At 48.5% G+C, this 21,035-nt stretch overlaps 1 protein-coding gene across 1 annotated transcript in view; it reads left to right on the forward strand.

Annotated features, from left to right (window-relative positions):
• LOC149325412 (sodium-coupled monocarboxylate transporter 1-like) overlaps positions 1 to 21,035 on the forward strand; it is a 77,430-nt gene that overhangs the window by 24,130 nt on the left and 32,265 nt on the right. The window contains exons 6-7 of the mRNA XM_089564271.1: positions 367 to 507; positions 19,226 to 19,355. Coding sequence (XP_089420397.1) covers positions 367 to 507; positions 19,226 to 19,355 — 271 coding nt within the window. The remainder of the gene's footprint in view (positions 1 to 366; positions 508 to 19,225; positions 19,356 to 21,035) is intronic.

The raw sequence follows: 21,035 nt of genomic DNA on the forward strand, positions 1-21,035 counted from the left end.
GCTACGCTACAATTTGCAGAGATGTACTTTCAAGATGAAGCTTAACGTAAACTCGGTGAGACTGTTAGACTTCGTGAAATAAAGCTTTCGCACTAAAATAATATATTTTCTGTTTTCTCGTGAGCAGGACAAACACTTGCAGAAGGATTGTGTTTCAATAGCACCCAAGCCTGTGGACCGCAGCAATAAATACTAGTTTGATGTGAATGGTTATTTTACAGAAAAAGCGCATGTACCCACGGATTTCTTCTTGCGATATCATTTCGTTTCTCTATGTGATATAAAAACCAACAGGAAACGGGTGCAAGGTGCTTACGTAAAAGCAGAGACTAGCATCGTACGGCATTTTCAACGTTTCTTCAACAGCTACAGCTTCGATCTGACGAATGACGAAACCATATGGGCCTGCTTTTTTGGTTCCTGCGCTTTGGCAACCTATCGGCTCTGCTTGGACCAAGTCGTTGCCCAAAGGCTCCTGGCGTGTAGGACACTGGAACAAGCTCAAAGGTATGAGCTCTGCATGATATAGTCGTTTGATCTATCCTAAGGGCAAAACAACATATACTTAGAATCACTGCTCCAGCTGCGTTTTTCGATTCTGCGTTTGTGGTACAGGAATGAAAGCAACTCTGACTAGTAGAAGGTGGCGCAAAAAATGAAATTCTTTTACTCTACCGCTTCACATCAGCTTTCCAATTGGTGTCACTGGTTAAAGGAAAAAGAATACGGTCACTGACCAAGTCAAGAAATTTCACTGTCACTGGTGCACGCCCTGTGAAACAAACCCATCAGGGCTTTGACATTAATGCTCATCGTATTTTATTTTATTCATTTTTTTATAAATACCACCAATCCGGACCTGGATCATTGCATGAACTGTAAATATACCGAATACGAGCAAGCAAGTGCATAGTATACAGCAGTGAAGCAGTATGTGTGCGGAGCCTGTCCAGTTAATAGCAATACTAATAACCGATGACGAATAACATGGGACCAGCAAGTAAAAAATGTTAAAGAAAAAATTAACATAATGCACTATACAGTACAACGCAGAATTTCAATTTTTAATATAGAGCATTGAAGCATACGGAATGGTGTTTAAATTTACGTTCTAGAACTAGTAGGCACACTTCATATGTGTCTAAAGTTTTTATAGAGCTTGTTATGCACGATGGTTGGCTATTCCGTTGTCTAATGGATAACGGACAAATGAATGCCTAAAATAGTCAGTGTTGAGTCGATACTCTTCCAGTGACTGTGAGTTCATATGTCCCGTTGTTCATGTTTCTGATATTGAAATATACGTTATAGTATCTATGTTCATCATGTTATGCAATACCTGATGAACTATCTTATGTCGTGCAAGCCTGACGCGGTTTGTAACTTCAGTATTCCGTAGTTGTTTATCAGTTATGTGGGTGAGTGAGTTTGTGTTTGTTACATATAAATCTTACAGATTTTCATTGGATTGCCTCGTTTTTATTTATTAGTTTATCTCTAAATGAAACCAGGGTACATTCGCATATTCAAGTACGCGTCGCACATATGTACTGTAGAAAAGTAGTTTAATGTCTACCACGCGTCTCGGAGGAGCCTCTCCATAAAGAAAAGTTGTTTTACTGCTGATGACTTACTTCTGTTTTACTGCTGATTACTTTCACGTAAGTGCCCCATTTCACATGAAATGGTAAAATTAAACCAATGTATTTATGCTGTGTAAATGCGGGAAGTATGATATTGTTTAGTGCGTACGAAAAGTCGAGCACATTATGCTGCATGGTAATTCGTAAGAGAGGTGGTTTTTCGGTATTAAGACATTTGCCATTTAGCGCACCATTTAGATACCGACTGTAATGCATTCTCAAGTCTTACATGGTCGTCTGCCAGATTAATTCCATGGTATAGTAAACAACCATCAGCAAAACCGTTATATTATTAGGAATACTAGCAGGTAAATCATTGATGAAGTTTACGAATAAAATAGGGGCGAGAACGCTGCCCTGAGGAACACGTGATTTCCGCTACTTGACTTTTCACGGTTAAATTCTACGAACTGTGGTCCACTGCTTAAGTTGCTCTTGATACAGTTAATGACTGGTCCTTTGCCTGTTTTCATTTGGTTGATAACCATGCCTCCGTGATTGCAATGAAGTCAGGGCTGACACAGCGGAGGAGTGGTTCAAGCTCAGTTGTTAATGTTCACGAGGCTACGAATGTTCATATGTGCAAATATTATATAGCACGCTGATTAGGGTGGTGACGACGCAGCGGCCATGTTTCGGCTTCGTCCTTTTTTTTCGTTACCAGTGCGTGTACCTGACTGAGACGAAACATAGCTACTTGTATCATTCCTTGGGTTAGCAGGCTGAGTATATTATCGAATCAAAGCAATACTGCCTGCCTCGTGATCATTGTTGAGGCGTCAGCAGATCATTGTTGACGCCTAACGTATCAAAAACCAGATATACTTGTTGTCCTGAATACATGTCCTCCTTCCCAGAGCTTTTTTTTTATTTCACGTACTCGAGGTAAAAAACCTTCAGCAATCGAGTGGTTAGCAGCTTTTAGTCTGGTAGTTTCTTAGAATTCTGGTCATACCTCGAAAATCTAGAAGCTTCAGTATGATGGGTCTGCATTTGATAGATTGTGGTTTGCTTAGCCGATATATTCTTTCTATTGCACACTGTTAAATTTTATTTTGAAAGCAATAGCACGCCAGGTTTCGAGCCTTCAGCGTAGCGTGGTCCGGTATTTACGCTTTACACCACGTGACTACTGCCGCCATACTAGCGCGAGAGCTGGGCTACCAAGTCGGCTCTTCAGCGTAGCGTGGCTCGTAGCCACGCCGGGCGTATCGCGCTTCTCCCACTTGGTGCGTTGTGGTCTAACAGGTGCTTATAATACAAGGCCACGAAATACCCAAAGTGGCCGAATACGAATACCTCGGGATATGGCTAAACGAAGGGCAGATATACACGGAAAAGCACGAACAGACTCTTAGGGCAAAAGGACGAAGAGGCGCCGGGATAATGAAACATAGGGCATTATGGGGGTACAACAAATATGAAGTACAAGAGGTATTTCGAAAGGAATAATGGTGCCGGGACTTACTTTCGGCAATGCGGTTCTGTGCTTAGGGGCAGTTCACTCCAGATTAGACGTAAATCAGAGAGCTGTTGGAAGATTAGCACTAGGTTCCCACGGGAAAACCACAAACGAGGCAGTACAAGGGGATATGGGCTGGGCATCGTTCAAAGCACGGGAAGCTAAGAATAAAATACTATATGAAGAACGCCTGAGGAAATTGGACGATAACCGGTGGGAAGCTAAGGTATTTAAATATTTATACAGAAAGATCGTTGACTCACGGTGGCGGAAAAGAACTAGAAAACTAACCAGTAAGTATGCAGGTCATGAGGACGGAGAAAGAAAAAGCATTAAACGACAGGTTAAACACAGAAATTAAAAATTGGATGAATTCAATGAAAAAGAAACATAGTGTAGAACTATATCGATACTGGAAAAGGCAGATCGGGAAAGAATTTTTCTATGATAACTCAAGAGGCAGTGCCCTACTTTTTGAAGCTAGGTCAGGGTGTCTTAGAACGCGCAGTTACAAAAAAAATATAACGAAGAAGATGACACATGTGCCGTGTGTGGTAGGCCTGTGGAAACAATTGAACACCTCATAATCAAATGTGATGGTATCCATCCGGATGTCGATGAAGGCGCAGTCACTCTTCCTGAGGCCCTAGGGTTTAAAGATAACAATCGTGGTGTAAATAAATCTGCAGCGGAAGTTAGCAAAAAACGATTGGAGGATTGGTGGCTGAAAAGCAGAGATGTGGCATAAAGTTAGAATTGTAAGAAACTGTAGGTAAAGATGATGGCGATTCTTAATGAGAATTGCCAACACAGTAAACAAAAAAATAATAAACAAAGAAAAGCTGAGCATGGTGGCAATTGCCACCACCCCGTTTCAAAGGGGGCGCTCCTATCCATCCATCCATTAATTAATGGAGGGACGTCATAAGCGAGGCAAAAGATGGGCTACCAAGTCGCCTCTTCAGCGTTGCGTGGCTCGCAGCCACGACTGGCGTTTCGCGCTTCTCCCCATTGGTGCGCTGTGGTCGAACAGGTGGTGTGACGTCATAAGCGAGGCGAGAGATGGGCTACCAAGTCGCCTCTTCAGCGTTGCGTGGCTCGAAGCCACGCCTGGCGTTTCGCGCTTCTCCCACTTGGTGCGCTGTGGTCTAATAGGTGGTGTGACGTCATAATCGAGGTGAGAGATGGGCTACCAAGTCGCCTCTTCAGCGTTGCGTGGCTCGCAGCCACTCCTGGCGTTTCTCCCACTTGGTGCGCTGTGGTCTAACAGGTGGTGTGACGTCATAAGCGAGGAGAGAGATGGGCTACCAAGTCGCCTCTTCAGCGTTGCGTGGCTCGCAGCCACGCCTGGCGTTTCGTGCTTCTCCCACTTGATGCGCTGTGGTCTAACAGGTGGTGTGACGTCATAAGCGAGGAGAGAGATGGGCTACCAAGTCGCCTCTTCAGCGTTGCGTGGCTCGCAGCCACGCCTGGCGTTTCGCGCTTCTCCCACTTGGTGCGCTGTGGTCTAACAGGTGGTGTGACGTCATAAGCGTGGAGAGAGATGGGCTACCAAGTCGCCTCTTCAGCGTTGCGTGGCTCGCAGCCACGCCTGGCGTTTCGCGCTTCTGCCACTTGGTGCGCTGTGGTCTAACATGTGGCGTGACGTCATAAGCGAGGCGAGAGATAGGCTACCAAGTCGCCTCTTCGGCGTTGCGTGGCTCGCAGCCACGCCTGGCGTTTCGCGCTTCTTCCACTTGGTGCGCTGTGGTCTAACAGGTGGCGTGACGTCATAAGCGAGGCGAGAGATGGGCTGCCAAGTCGCCTCTTCAGCGTTGCGTGGCTCGAAGCCACGCCTGGCGTTTCGCGCTTCTCCCACTTGGTGCGCTGTGGTCTAATAGGTGGTGTGACGTCATAATCGAGGAGAGAGATGGGCTACCAAGTCGCCTCTTCAGCGTTGCGTGGCTCGCAGCCACTCCTGGCGTTTCTCCCACTTGGTGCGCTGTGGTCTAACAGGTGGTGTGACGTCATAAGCGAGGAGAGAGATGGGCTACCAAGTCGCCTCTTCAGCGTTGCGTGGCTCGCAGCCACGCCTGGCGTTTCGTGCTTCTCCCACTTGATGCGCTGTGGTCTAACAGGTGGTGTGACGTCATAAGCGAGGAGAGAGATGGGCTACCAAGTCGCCTCTTCAGCGTTGCGTGGCTCGCAGCCACGCCTGGCGTTTCGCGCTTCTCCCACTTGGTGCGCTGTGGTCTAACAGGTGGTGTGACGTCATAAGCGAGGAGAGAGATGGGCTACCAAGTCGCCTCTTCAGCGTTGCGTGGCTCGCAGCCACGCCTGGCGTTTCGCGCTTCTGCCACTTGGTGCGCTGTGGTCTAACATGTGGCGTGACGTCATAAGCGAGGCGAGAGATAGGCTACCAAGTCGCCTCTTCGGCGTTGCGTGGCTCGCAGCCACGCCTGGCGTTTCGCGCTTCTTCCACTTGGTGCGCTGTGGTCTAACAGGTGGCGTGACGTCATAAGCGAGGCGAGAGATGGGCTGCCAAGTCGCCTCTTGAGCGTTGCGTGGCTCGCAGCCACGCCTGGTGTTTCGCGCTTCTCCCACTAGGTGCGTTGTGGTCTAACAGATGGCGTGACGTCATAAGCGAGGTGAAAGATAGTCTATCCAACCCGAATCGTCCTGTAGGCAGTAGACGCGGCGAACTGCGTTCCTTCCGTTAGAGGCGCTGCGCTCGCTTTCGCAACCTACCAGGCTTAACCAAAGCTAAGCCCCTGCCAATTTTCTGTCGTGCCCCTGAATACCTCTTCGTTGCCGCCGCGGTGGCTCAGCGGCTATGGTGCTCGGCTGCTGACCCAAAAGACGCGGGTCGAACCCGGCCGCGGCGGCTAGAATTTCTTTGGAGGAGAAATTCTAGAGGCCCGTGTACTGTGCGATGTCAGTGCACGTTAAAGAACCCCAGGTGGTCGAAATTTCCGGAGCCCTTCACTACGGCGTCTCTCATAGCCTTAGTCGCTTTGGGACGTTAAACCCCATAAACCAAACCAAACCTCTTCGTTAATTTATTTTTCAGGTCAGTTGTTATATTCCCCAAGGTTCTCAGGAACGCTATACACCTGCATTTCTTCTGCAGTAGTTTTACAGCTTCTCAGTTGTCTTTTCAAGGGACGCTTCTGTTTCCTGTAAGGCAGCTGCTTGTTTCACGCAAGTGGACGCCTTATCTTCAAGAAATTAAACCCTTTCTAGTTTCGTTCAGTGGAAGTGAGCGAATCATTTTTATTACCTCCAGGCCATCTCCGGTTTGCTGCAGCTGCCTTGAAAGCTGTGACATATCAGGCCCCTGGTTAGTCTTTACGACCAAAGCAAGTAATCGCAGCTGTACAAGATACAAAGATAAATCTGAACACTCAAGCAAATAGCAGGGCAGCACAATCGAACAAAAGTTATTCGATCGAAAACATTTTCCATAATTTTTTTGTAACTGCATTAAGCAGACCAACGGATTAGACTGCATAGCTGCAGAGTTGGGGGATTAGACTGCCTAGCTGCAGAGGTGCCAAGCTGTTTACTGGTAAAGTGATCAAAATTCTGCATTAATTTTTTCATGAAGTCGAAGTTGAACCCTCCCGCTGTTCTTGGTGGTGTTCTGCAAGTATTTCTCGACATAAAGTAATATGTTACGATGTAGCGAAGCCAGGCCAGCAGGGTGTGCATGACAAGCAGCTTTTAGGGACGGATTGGCTTGAAACAATGATTGGTGAAACAAAGGTCACGTTACGCATCGCGTCCTAGGTCAAAGGACTAAATAGGAGCAACTTCGTGCCATCCAAGGAAACTCTCAATGAACAAACAAATGTAGCGTCACGCATGCCATTGTGGGTGATGTCACATTAGATTGCTCGCTCAGCATTTCGATGAGGGGATGCTATTCCGGTGTAGAAATGACCGACAAACAGTCCTCAGTGCAAAAGAGCTATGAACGGCGCTCAGAATGTTAGAAAAGATGGAAGAGTTTCGTTTGGTTTATTGGGGTTTAACGTCCCAAAGCGACTAAGGCTACGAGGGACGCCGTAGTGAAGGGCTCCGGAAATTTCGACCACCTCGGGTTCTTTAACGTGCACTGACATCGCACAGCACACGAGACTCTATAAGTTCGCCTCCATAGAAATTTGGCCACCACGGCCGGGATCGAACCCGCGCCTTTCGGGTCACCAGCAAAGCGCCGGAACCACTGAGCCACCGCTGCGGAGAAAAGATGCGAGAGTTCTACATCAGTAGCTTAATATTTTGTGCCGTGACACGTGGGAGAAAGCAAATCATTAGGCCATTGAGTTTGCATTCAGCCTAAATTAATTATATTGGGCATAATTATGAGACTGCGAATAAAACACAGCAGATACCAAGGTTTGCGGCAGGGATGCAAAGATTATACTACTGGGCTAGATTGGCGCTCAATAAACGGCTGCGGGTATGCACCCGCAGTGATACTAATACGCAACAAACTTTCACGATCTCACCCCTCATGCCTTATTTAGCGAAAATGGGGACTTACAGAAAATTTGCGTACCACATCGCGCTAGCGGGCTCGCACACAGATGAAAGCAGTCTTCGTGCTTTCTGAGAAAATTAAACCGAACAACCGCAATCGATGTTGGATGCACGGCTGCGAAAAGTGTGCAGCTGATCTCGGTTTCTAGCCGTCCATTTCTGCCGTTAGGTTATGGGCTAAGCAGATGAAGAAATTAGTTGCCGATGTGGGCTTCGAAAGTGGACGTGCCGTTTGTGTGCATTGAAGTTTAATATTTGTCCTCTGTAGGGGTGTTATAGCGCTAAGTTACTCTTATAGTCACTTACATAAAATTGCTTGGCCTTACCGGGTAGTTCGCTCTGTCGAAGGGTGCTTGAAGCGGCGGTTGAGTTTGGCAGCAATACCTGCTTCGCGCGCGCCTCCCGGAGTCCTCGAAAAGGTAGCTTAATGACAAAGTGGCGAATTAAGTTGTATTTGGGCAGCTTCAATTCATTGCCACGAGCATAGCAGACAGGGAAAGAAGAAGGGTCTAAAGCTGCCGCCATACCGGTGCGCGAAACGGGTTTGACCTCCGCGGAATGTTTCGAGATCTGGCACTGAGTAAAATTCACGGATTACATTTCTTCTTTCTGGTCTACCGCAGTTCCTCGAAAAGATAGCTTATTGTAAAAGTGGAATAAATTTCTATATGGACGGCTTCAATGCATTTCCATGAGCATAGCTGACTGGGAAGCAGAAGAGTCTCAAACTGCTGCCATACCGGTGAACGAAATCGGTTCGATCTCTATAGAGTGTTTCAAAATATCGTATTCTGATAAAATTCAGATGCGCATTTCTTCTTTCCACAGAATAGGTTTCATTAGCGCGTGCAGTCCGCACTGTGCTGAATTTAGAAGCCGAGTGTTTTATCATCGCGCTAGCATGTACCAGTTGCTGACTGTTTTCTTTTGATGTTTTTGAGCACCACATCAGCACACTAAAGCATATTGTCACGTTGTAGTGACGGCAGTCCAGCAGTCAGGAAAACACCAGAAATACTTGCAAACGAAGCTCTTTATTTGGGCTGACTTGCGCCCGCAAAAGAACTGAATCACTCCGTGGCGGCGTAAGCAACAAGCGTGCTCGTCAGTGGCCGAACTATGAATGCCCGCTGCTCGCGGCATCGTTCAATTTAAAGCCAGCAAGGAAACTTCGAGATAACAGGTCGAGATCATCTAGAGTAATCTAGAAACACGTAGATGCAGCTTTTCATGGCTGTGAACAATCGAGATTAGTCCGGTCGCTTCTCGCGTCACGAACAAAAATGATAACACCCCTTTTCTGCGGCCTTGGGCGAACGAACGGACGCTACAATGATACGTGGCATTACTCCCCTTCCAAAGAAGCATCGTCTCGATGCTTTAAAATGAAAATAAACACGGAGAATGCTAACTTCGAGTCCTTTAGCGTTCATAGTAAGGTTTAAGTGCAGCTGTAAAAGCTTCAAGTCTGGCAGTGTCGTCGTCGTCGGTGTTGTCGAAGTTTTCGTCGTCGTAGTGGTCGTCGTCGTCGTAGTGGTCGTCGTCGTCGTAGGGGTCGTCGTCGTCGTAGGGGTCGTCGTCGTCGTAGGGGTCGTCGTCGTGGTAGGGGTCGTCGTCGTCGTAGGGGTCGTCGTCGTCGTGGGGTCGTCGTCTTCGTAGGGGTCGTAGTCGTCGTCGTAGTCGTCGTCGTGTTCGTCGTCGTCGTGGTCGTCGTCGTCGTCGTCGTGGTCGTCGTCGTCGTCGTCGTCGTGGTCGTCGTCGTCGTCGTCGTGGTCGTCGTCGTAGTCGTCGTGGTCGTCGTCGTAGTCGTCGTGGTCGTCGTCGTAGTCGTCGTCGTCGTCGTCGTAGTCGTCGTCGTCGTCGTCGTAGTCGTCGTCGTCGTCGTAGGGGTCGTCGTAATTGGATCATAGTCTTGTGTTTTCCTCGATGGAGAATCGTAGTTCTTGCGCTCAGAAGCAACCTCACCTCCAGAGGCTGCTTTACTCAGTTTAACCATCGGGGGCTGGGGGAGCGTCCACGCACTGCGTAGCCTCGGCTAGGAGATACATAGAGCGGTGACAATGGCGACGGGGAACGTGATAGGCGGCTCAGCGATGAGTATTCTTCCCGACGCAAAAACTCCTCGATTTCGGCTGGTCGCTGGCCGCATCGGGGTCGTGGGGCGTCGTAAGAGAACCCTCGGATTCTCCTGTATGGGCAGTACCGGAGAATGTGTCCGGCTTCTCCGCAGTGGAAGCATAGGGGGCGGCGCTGGTCGGGTGTTCTCCACTAGTCGCATTTCCTAGGCCGTGTGCGACGCTCGTAGGACGGGAGAGTTGGGGCGAGAGGGCGGCGCTCCAGCGCAGCTGGCTAATGGCGATAGGGGCTTGGGTCCTGTCGTCGAGGTGCAGCACGGCGCACTGTTGCGGCGTAAGACATGGCTGGAGGCTCCAGAGGCTGCGTGGTAGACTGGAGTCAGGTCCTCCGGTGAATGACTCAGAGGGCTGGCGTCACGACTTGTACGGGGTGTCCGGAACATGGAAGGCTACCCAGCACCTCCACCAGATGTCACGTTGTAGTGACGGCAGTCCAGCAGTCAGGAAAACACCAGAAATACTTGCAAACGAAGCTCTTTATTTGGGCTGACTTGCGCCCGCAAAAGAACTGAATCACTCCGTGGCGGCGTAAGCAACAAGCGTGCTCGTCAGTGGCCGAACTATGAATGCCCGCTGCTCGCGGCATCGTTCAATTTAAAGCCAGCAAGGAAACTTCGAGATAACAGGTCGAGATCATCTAGAGTAATCTAGAAACACGTAGATGCAGCTTTTCATGGCTGTGAACAATCGAGATTAGTCCGGTCGCTTCTCGCGTCACGAACAAAAATGATAACACCCCTTTTCTGCGGCCTTGGGCGAACGAACGGACGCTACAATGATTCGTGGCAATATTTTCAGAATTGCTTTTTTTTGGCGCGGTATTTGCGGCACTCGTAAACCAGCCTGTGGCAAACAACAGCTGTCCAGAAGGTAAATTTCCAACGGCGTGGGTCGCTCATCATGTCGAAGCTGGGACAAGTGCCCGTTGAATTTCTCTGAACATGTAACCGTGCGCAAAAAAAAAAAGGGCATGGCCCGTTCCTGAAAAACACGCAGTTTGTCGGAGGAATTTCGCAGGTGCTCTGAGGAAACAACTCAATCGCGGTTTCTCATTTTGAAGCAGCAGCGACTCTCCACAGGACCTGTGCTGAGAAAATATCCCTAGTGGGGTGCATCTCGTTACCGACATCTCTCAATGTACCAGCCTGCTATGTAGACAGTTATTTAGATCAGAAGGAATGTCGGTGCCCTTTGTAAAGCGACCTACCTGCATTATAGCGTAGTCTGCGCGAAGCTAGCCCGAGAAAAAATTAGCGCAGAAGACTTGCATGATGCTGGGGTTGGGGAGCGGGACAGGTGGTGCCAGGGGATAGAGACGTGTACTCATGTCGCCATTAAATCTTCCCCTCAGATTATGCCGAAATGTATAGAAATTTCCTCCCTCGGTAGTTAATCACCACTTGAGTGTGTGGAGGAAAGCAATATTATCAATGAGATTGCGTCTGTGTGGCTTTGCGTTGCAGGGTTACAAGATCCGTAGTCGTCAGAAACAGCATGCGCTCTCACCGGACATGACTTCACTACTCGAATTAGGCCGTACAATAGATGTGTCTGACACTAAAAGCTTAGTAAAAAGCAGTGGAGGGAGATTTTTACTGATAATACGTTTGCGTTAATAGTCAACGCACTAAACAGAAGCATGGATTCAGCTTCTGGTACAGAATTTCTCCAGTATGTTCAACTTAACATTTCTGAACATGGATGTCTCAGCTGCACCGGTGATTTTAGGCCCCGACTAGGCGCATCCGCATGGTTCTGGATAATCTCTCTAGCCGCCTCTATAATGTCATATGCACGAAAGAAGGAGGCTAACGAAGAATTTTCTGGCAAGGGCTAAATATGGTAAACTTAGTTATTTGGACTTTCTCTTTCATCGGTGTTTTTAATATGGCATACAAGACAGCTGCACGCAACTCACAGTAATGCGGTTCTCGGCTCTATTCTAGACTAATGTTCTCATTCAACGTCATATTCACAGGCAAGGTGAGCTTTCCTGAACATCACCAATCACCGCTATCTGTCAGCCACCAGCAGCAAGCACTCCGACACACACTCTGGGAATATTTACATCTGTGAGAAAAATCAGAGTGCGACGAGATGGCACACAAAGCTAAAACTGATGGCCGGCGAACCTTGTCCACTGAAGAATTTGATTTCTTCAGTGCTCCCTGCCCTGGCAGCAAGCGCTCAAATCTAAACCTCCAAATTCATTGCGGTCAATTTTGGTGGTCAGCGCCATGCTGCACATGGTGGCACTCGTGGAAAATAGGAGCGTTTTTGCAGGTTATAAAGGCTTGAAGCAAAGTAAGGCTTTTTCAAATAAGTATTTTATTTACAATTTTGTGTCCTCAGAGTTTGTCTTTGTATGAACATTTTCGATATTTTGTAGTCTTCGAGAAGGCGTTGAGCTGTGCTCTGGTACAGCTGAAAGATTTTTATTCGCAGCTGAAAACAGTTCCTGACATCATTCATCGCATAACACCATCTGTCGGGCTAGTTGGTTGCGATCCATATGTATCAGCAGCGCGAACACCACACAGGAAGAAGAAGGAGAAGAAGGTAAAGAGCGCTGAACCAGGTCCACTCCGTCCGCGGTACATCGATCCGCCTCCGCCGCTGGGGCGAGGCTAGAAACTTGCCTGACCATGGTCAACATTTCCGGCGCTGTCCTCCTCGGTTCCACCGCGAACTTGGGTCCGTGACCAAGGAAACGCTGGACTTCCTCTGGGATGCTCCTGACACCTCCCACGAGGTGGACGGGGTTTCCAGTCTTTTTCTGCTTTGGAGGCACGAGAGCACGCAAGCACGGAAGTGCCTGCTGCCAGAGGCACTCTGTCGTTCGGCTGACTTGTGTCGCAACTTCACGCCATTTCCTTGATGCTGCTGGCATTGGCGTCGATGTGAACACCATTAACCGCAGGTGTTCTCTGTGGAGGCTCGCCTGGTGCTGCCATTCCGAACTCAAGATTTTGCACAGGCGGGTGGCATGGCCGACAGTGGGCTGGATGCCGCCGAACAGCTTCAGAAGTTCAGGTGGGAGCACCTTGCGTCGAATGCAGAAGCCGAGAATTCTTCCCTGGCAGGAGGATGCCGCGGCGAGGTATAATACGTAGCCGGGATCAGTTTCTGAAGAAAGGAAAGGGCCCGTAGAACAAGAAATGTACTTGAATAACACCATCTGTCGGGCTAGTTGGTTGCGATCCATATGTATCAGCAGCGCGAACACCACACAGGAAGAAGAAGGAGAAGGTAAAGAGCGCTGAACCAGGTCCACTCCGTCCGCGGTACATCGATCCGCCTCCGCCGCTGGGGCGAGGCTAGAAACTTGCCTGACCATGGTCAACATTTCCGGCGCTGTCCTCCTCGGTTCCACCGCGAACTTGGGTCCGTGACCAAGGAAACGCTGGACTTCCTCTGGGATGCTCCTGACACCTCCCACGAGGTGGACGGGGTTTCCAGTCTTTTTCTGCTTTGGAGGCACGAGAGCACGCAAGCACGGAAGTGCCTGCTGCCAGAGGCACTCTGTCGTTCGGCTGACTTGTGTCGCAACTTCACGCCATTTCCTTGATGCTGCTGGCATTGGCGTCGATGTGAACACCATTAACCGCAGGTGTTCTCTGTGGAGGCTCGCCTGGTGCTGCCATTCCGAACGCAAGATTTTGCACAGGCGGGTGCAAAATCGGAATGGCAGCACCAGGCGAGCCTCCACAGAGAACACCTGCGGTTAATGGTGTTCACATCGACGCCAATGCCAGCAGCATCAAGGAAATGGCGTGAAGTTGCGACACAAGTCAGCCGAACGACAGAGTGCCTCTGGCAGCAGGCACTTCCGTGCTTGCGTGCTCTCGTGCCTCCAAAGCAGAAAAAGACTGGAAACCCCGTCCACCTCGTGGGAGGTGTCAGGAGCATCCCAGAGGAAGTCCAGCGTTTCCTTGGTCACGGACCCAAGTTCGCGGTGGAACCGAGGAGGACAGCGCCGGAAATGTTGACCATGGTCAGGCAAGTTTCTAGCCTCGCCCCAGCGGCGGAGGCGGATCGATGTACCGCGGACGGAGTGGACCTGGTTCAGCGCTCTTTACCTTCTTCTCCTTCTTCTTCCTGTGTGGTGTTCGCGCTGCTGATACATATGGATCGCAACCAACTAGCCCGACAGATGGTGTTATTCAAGTACATTTCTTGTTCTACGGGCCCTTTCCTTTCTTCAGAAACTGATCCCGGCTACGTATTATACCTCGCCGCGGCATCCTCCTGCCAGGGAAGAATTCTCGGCTTCTGCATTCGACGCAAGGTGCTCCCACCTGAACTTCTGAAGCTGTTCGGCGGCATCCAGCCCACTGTCGGCCATGCCACCCGCCTGTGCAAAATCTTGCGTTCGGAATGGCAGCACCAGGCGAGCCTCCACAGAGAACACCTGCGGTTAATGGTGTTCACATCGACGCCAATGCCAGCAGCATCAAGGAAATGGCGTGAAGTTGCGACACAAGTCAGCCGAACGACAGAGTGCCTCTGGCAGCAGGCACTTCCGTGCTTGCGTGCTCTCGTGCCTCCAAAGCAGAAAAAGACTGGAAACCCCGTCCACCTCGTGGGAGGTGTCAGGAGCATCCCAGAGGAAGTCCAGCGTTTCCTTGGTCACGGACCCAAGTTCGCGGTGGAACCGAGGAGGACAGCGCCGGAAATGTTGACCATGGTCAGGCAAGTTTCTAGCCTCGCCCCAGCGGCGGAGGCGGATCGATGTACCGCGGACGGAGTGGACCTGGTTCAGCGCTCTTTACCTTCTTCTCCTTCTTCTTCCTGTGTGGTGTTCGCGCTGCTGATACATATGGATCGCAACCAACTAGCCCGACAGATGGTGTTATTCAAGTACATTTCTTGTTCTACGGGCCCTTTCCTTTCTTCAGAAACTGATCCCGGCTACGTATTATACCTCGCCGCGGCATCCTCCTGCCAGGGAAGAATTCTCGGCTTCTGCATTCGACGCAAGGTGCTCCCACCTGAACTTCTGAAGCTGTTCGGCGGCATCCAGCCCACTGTCGGCCATGCCACCCGCCTGTGCAAAATCTTGCGTTCGGAATGGCAGCACCAGGCGAGCCTCCACAGAGAACACCTGCGGTTAATGGTGTTCACATCGACGCCAATGCCAGCAGCATCAAGGAAATGGCGTGAAGTTGCGACACAAGTCAGCCGAACGACAGAGTGCCTCTGGCAGCAGGCACTTCCGTGCTTGCGTGCTCTCGTGCCTCCAAAGCAGAAAAAGACTGGAAACCCCGTCCACCTCGTGGGAGGTGTCAGGAGCATCCCAGAGGAAGTCCAGCGTTTCCTTGGTCACGGACCCAAGTTCGCGGTGGAACCGAGGAGGACAGCGCCGGAAATGTTGACCATGGTCAGGCAAGTTTCTAGCCTCGCCCCAGCGGCGGAGGCGGATCGATGTACCGCGGACGGAGTGGACCTGGTTCAGCGCTCTTTACCTTCTTCTCCTTCTTCTTCCTGTGTGGTGTTCGCGCTGCTGATACATATGGATCGCAACCAACTAGCCCGACAGATGGTGTTATTCAAGTACATTTCTTGTTCTACGGGCCCTTTCCTTTCTTCAGAAACTGATCCCGGCTACGTATTATACCTCGCCGCGGCATCCTCCTGCCAGGGAAGAATTCTCGGCTTCTGCATTCGACGCAAGGTGCTCCCACCTGAACTTCTGAAGCTGTTCGGCGGCATCCAGCCCACTGTCGGCCATGCCACCCGCCTGTGCAAAATCTTGCGTTCGGAATGGCAGCACCAGGCGAGCCTCCACAGAGAACACCTGCGGTTAATGGTGTTCACATCGACGCCAATGCCAGCAGCATCAAGGAAATGGCGTGAAGTTGCGACACAAGTCAGCCGAACGACAGAGTGCCTCTGGCAGCAGGCACTTCCGTGCTTGCGTGCTCTCGTGCCTCCAAAGCAGAAAAAGACTGGAAACCCCGTCCACCTCGTGGGAGGTGTCAGGAGCATCCCAGAGGAAGTCCAGCGTTTCCTTGGTCACGGACCCAAGTTCGCGGTGGAACCGAGGAGGACAGCGCCGGAAATGTTGACCATGGTCAGGCAAGTTTCTAGCCTCGCCCCAGCGGCGGAGGCGGATCGATGTACCGCGGACGGAGTGGACCTGGTTCAGCGCTCTTTACCTTCTTCTCCTTCTTCTTCCTGTGTGGTGTTCGCGCTGCTGATACATATCATCCATCGCGCGCCGGAAGATCCACTCTTTTTGGCATCTGCTCGTAAGGAGCAGCGGCTGATGCTTAAATTAAGCATTAAATCTCAATTACACGCATGCAATCAAGTCGTTGATAGCTGGTATTCATCTGCAAATGTATAAAGTGCGACTATACGGCATTCAGTATTCGAACACTTCCAGCAAGTTTCAACTACCTGAGGTTCATCGAGATTTTACCGATTGACAGCATAGTATCGGGTTGGAATTTCGCCTGTATTAAAATCTTCGCATGGCTATGGTAATCGAGCCCGCCACGCAGTGGTAAGTAATACTACGTAATATTGGCTGGAGCACCATGGCAGAACGAAGGGGTATTCCATCAAAGCAAATGCGAAATGTGCATATTCTTGCTCCGCACTTCGACCTAGTGTGTCCATCTGCCATCCGTCCTGGTTAACGTAGTCCTAATTAGGGACCACCGCGGAGAGACAGTCATTCTGGGGTCGAATGTTCTTTCAACTGAGAAGTTGCTTGGTATGTTGAACGTTCAACTTCGCTTTATTGCAGTAAGGCTGCGCTTTGGGAGTTCGAAATGAATTACTTCCTTTCATCTAAGGTTACTTCCAATGACTGATGACTAAACACTTCTTTATTTCAAGCTCATTCACGTTTAGCTGTGCAGTGGCAGGCAGGAGAAACCAGTACTCGAGTACTTTTCGACATGGACCTAGCTGCGTTTCTATTATATTGGGCAGCGTCCACGTATATCATGCCTGTTCTTTGTCATGGCAGGAAGTTTTTCGTTTTCAAGGAAAACGGCGCGCGGAAACAATTTTGCTGCGAAAATATGTTTGCGGTCGAAGGCTGGACGGTTGAAACAATTTTGCTCCGAACATATGTTTGCGGTCGAGGGCTGGACGGTGGCGTCATCGTTGTGCAACATGAAAGTCGGAACAGCACGATTTATGTAATGTGCTTTTTCTTCTTTTTTTTACGTACCTGGCTTGGTGGCTTCCTGTGCACTGAATGTGTATATGACCTCGCAGCAGAATTTAAGACTGATGACCTGCGAATGCTGAAGGAATAAACACTGCTCTCATTTTGCTCTTTTATACCTGCACTGAACTCACTGTTGGCAAGTTTTTTCTATGTAATGCGAGTGGTTAAGCGGAAACGCTAAACTACGCTGTCTACGTGGTAGCATGCTGTCCTACGCAAGTGGAGCAAGCACATCTATTTTTGACACCCGCAGCAAGTACACCAAAGAGGAATGTCACTTTTTGAGGAAAATACAGTACTTGTGAAAAAATGAAAAAGCGAATGCCACAGCGCTATTTCAAAAACATCATTACTTTGCTTTAATCTAGAAAAGGAAGCATTCTGCGGCCAGATGCATTCGCCTTTGCGCTTTTGACACGAACGTCAGGCATTATTCTCTCTTGTCAGGAACTTGACTTTAGCCATGCACCCTCCGTGCGTGAGGGCTACGAAAATGTGCTCCGCAATAATCCTTTCTCTTCTCCAGAGGCATAGATAGAGTCGGGCATTTTCTAATTTCGCCAACTGGACGGCACCCGGTCAGCTGCACCTGTTGATGATGACGCCGACTCAAGCGTTCTCACTTAACTAGTCATTGAAGCAGCCGTCGTGCTTCGCCAGTCGCGCGCAGCGTTGTCCCTTCCAGGGCTAGAAAGCTGGCATGCGTCCACATTTGATTTGATTTTGATTTGATTTATTTATTGAATGGGCAATACATGGCACTGCCCGTGGGGCAGGACAAAAGGAGGTAATTAGTCTCCTGACGAGGCCCTGGCCCCACTGGGCGCAACAGCAGCGGATACAAAATACATGTAGACAGTACACATGCAATTGGCTATAACAATCATCCCCGTACAAAAATGCACATGAACAAAATACTTGCAGACAGTACACATAGAATTGGATAACAATCATCACCGTACAAAAAATGCACATGAAGCAAATTCAAAAAGAAAGAAACACATGTTATTGTTAAAACTTCGAACACAAATATAGAAACCAGAAAATAATAGCTTTGCAATTAGAATTTGTTATTCATAGGTGTTTGGCCAGCTATTTGGAGTGAACAAAAGTTGTATTCTGCGCTTGAAAGTTCTCAGACTTCTACATGATTTTGCGATCTCGAGAATTTGTGAATAATTATTACATAGTTTCATAATTTGATAATCAGTTGTCTGTTTAGCGTAATTTGACATTGGTTTTTCTATGACAATGAAAGTCCTACGCAAATTGTGACCAGTGTCTCTACTTAGATAGTGACTAACAAATCGACAAATTATCCGCACCGGCCCTTTTCCGGGCACTTGAGGGTAGATGCTGCGTAAATGTGGTCGCTGTGCGTGAAAAAACTCTGCGATCCGAAATGTGATGGTGGTCGTGAGGATCAACATTTCATGCAATAAAAGGCTTTCCGCCTCCGTGACTGGGAGGCGATGTTAGTTCAGGGCTCCCGTTGTCCTTAGATGTCTGCTGCGACCGGTGAACAAGGTCTCTCCTCTCTTGTAAAACTGCCCGTGAACAACTGTTCTGGTCATTCTTCAACCGTGGCGGGCTGAAATCCGGTCATTCCTATACACATACAACGTATGTATATGTGGTGTATTTGAGGGCTGAGGGGATGTAAATGTGGGTTCTATGCTGGAGTAACCTTGACAAGCGCAATTGGTCTGTCCTAAGAAAGCAGCTGCTGGTCCATCATCGACTCTGCTGCTGCTCAAAAGTAGCCACAGTCAAGCTCTTGAGGTCCTTGAGGGCATGTAGACTCTATCTAGCCAAACTCTGGGCACGCTGAATTGGTGCATCCCCCAAAAAACCTATCTTGGTCCTACTTTGACCACGGCGGTGCTTAAAACATTTCAAAATATTTCGTGCAGATAGCAGAGATTTTGAGTGTAGCAAATACGACCCTTAAAAAAATCAGGTTAGTACTTATGGGTTGCGGGCTCGCCTGGCAATCTAATGTTCCTTGGCTCAATTCCCCGCACCTTCACAAGAAGTTTTATTTTTTGTTCTTGGCTGCAGATGTCACTATGTGATGGTCTGCTCCTAACATCATTCGTGAGCATGGTGGCTTCGCTAAAGAATTTTATGCCTTGAACGGCGACCCGGGAGAATGCGGGCGACAATATCAAGCCTCAGCGCCAGGCGTTTATTGAGCAATTAACGAGAAATGCCTAACTATGGCAAATGCAGAGTCAAAAGTACACTGTTTTCACTTGTCCCTTTTCTCTTCCAGAACTGCCCGCACAAGCACAGTGCTACTGTTCGTGGTGTATTTAACTGGATTGTTCCTTGGAATGGCACTAACCGTGTGGTTCCGTGGCTGTGACCCAGCATTAACGGGAGCTGTTCAGAGCATTGACCAAGTAAGCCGATGTCACGATGGGCTGTTTTTTATTCGGGGTTAGAGCAAGCAGTTGAGCGAATCTTCTGGTGTTGTCGCAGCGAAACAAGGTAGACGCAGAAAGAAGGAAGGCCCGAAAGATGACTGGAAGCCACGAACGCTTTCCTGCAGCCTTCTTAATATATATGCATGCATGAACAACTATCTTTTAAGAGGCAGATTTAGATTCATGAGACCCATGGCTTAGCAATATTCAAACATACCACAATTATTAATTCAGCGAGATTTGACACACCCTGTACAGAGGACCATGGAAAAAGATGCAGAGACTCCTATAAGGCTCTGGTTGCCTAGAACTGCTACATTTGTTTGAAAATGCAAACTGCAACACCAATCATGGTTCGATTCTCGTTCAGGATCTCTGTTCACCGCTGTACTAGAACGACAGTGCTCCTAGGAGAGTGGCCGCGACAGGATAGTGTCCTATGTGAGCAGCGCTCCATTCGTGACAATCTCCAACCGTTTAGACCTGAAGACCGACTACGTCAAAGCTGTTACTATTTTTACCTACTGAACTGTCTTCACAACCTCGTCTATTGTGAGGGGGGCTAGGAATGCCCTGTCTCATATCCTTGTCCGCGTTTTTGTTTAGTCTTGACAAAGACTGGTGGAAGTGATAGATTCAAAATAATGATTAAAAGGATTTGCCCACTCAGATTCAAACCGTATTCTATCTTTCACTGTTATCTGAAGTATAGTTGTCGTTGTGTTCGTAGGAACTAAATTGTTTAAGCATTGCTAAGGAACTCCGTATTTAGTTTTAATTAGATAGAAAATGGCTAGTTTGTATAGTGCCTCCAACTGTTTCGTATAATGCTGTTTCCTTTTTTTCGGGAGGTTTTAAATTTTTTTCCTCTATGGCTTTAGATTTCGCAAAGCGCTGGTGAAGCAGATTTTTCGCACTGATTCCTCTTAAAAATTTTTTGTGAACCATAGCTTTCATGCTCTTGCTGCTCTGATCTCGTTCTATAGAAACGGAAAGCATTCAGCATGAATGAGTTTAAACATGATATAATCAGATTATATGGTTCACCAGGTTTAGACCTAGAGTATGCGGCATCCCAGATCACTTGTGCTAGTGCATTCGAAAATTATAACAAGACTACTTCGGTGATAAGTTGGCGCCTTACAGATTTTTTTTTTACTAGAAGTTGTCTGAGGCTACAAGCAATTATACATAAAGTATATAGGCAAATAAACGGTGATATCAGCTGCTGTTACCGCGTATGCCTCATGCAATTCTTCCCAGATATTTCTGCTGAATGCACCTTGTAATGTGCGCTTGTCGCCTGGAATACATGTGCGTTATGGTTTAAGTTGGTGAAAGCGTTACCCTCCAGCGCTCCAAAATCTCAGTTTGAACAGCAGAAATACTAAGAAAATTCACAGTTAAATAGCCACCAAGTACAACAGTATATTTATTGTCGCTTAACTCAGCTGAAGTCTGTTTTAAGAAAAGCCAAAATGCTGGAAGTTTTTGCACTGGGTGGCAGGCGCACGGCGCAAAAATCCAATCCACCGTGCTGCACAGAAAACCCTAAATAGATTTTAGTAATAAAGTAATAATTTTCCAGCACTTCACGGCCCTCATCTTTTTTTTTACAGAATTGAGCACATCCATACTTGGTTATCACGGTGGCTT

This window comes from Amblyomma mixtum, chromosome 10 (genome assembly GCF_055824585.1).
Source record: "Amblyomma mixtum isolate Tamu chromosome 10, ASM5582458v1, whole genome shotgun sequence".
In the NCBI taxonomy this organism is placed as follows: Eukaryota; Metazoa; Arthropoda; class Arachnida; order Ixodida; family Ixodidae; genus Amblyomma; species Amblyomma mixtum.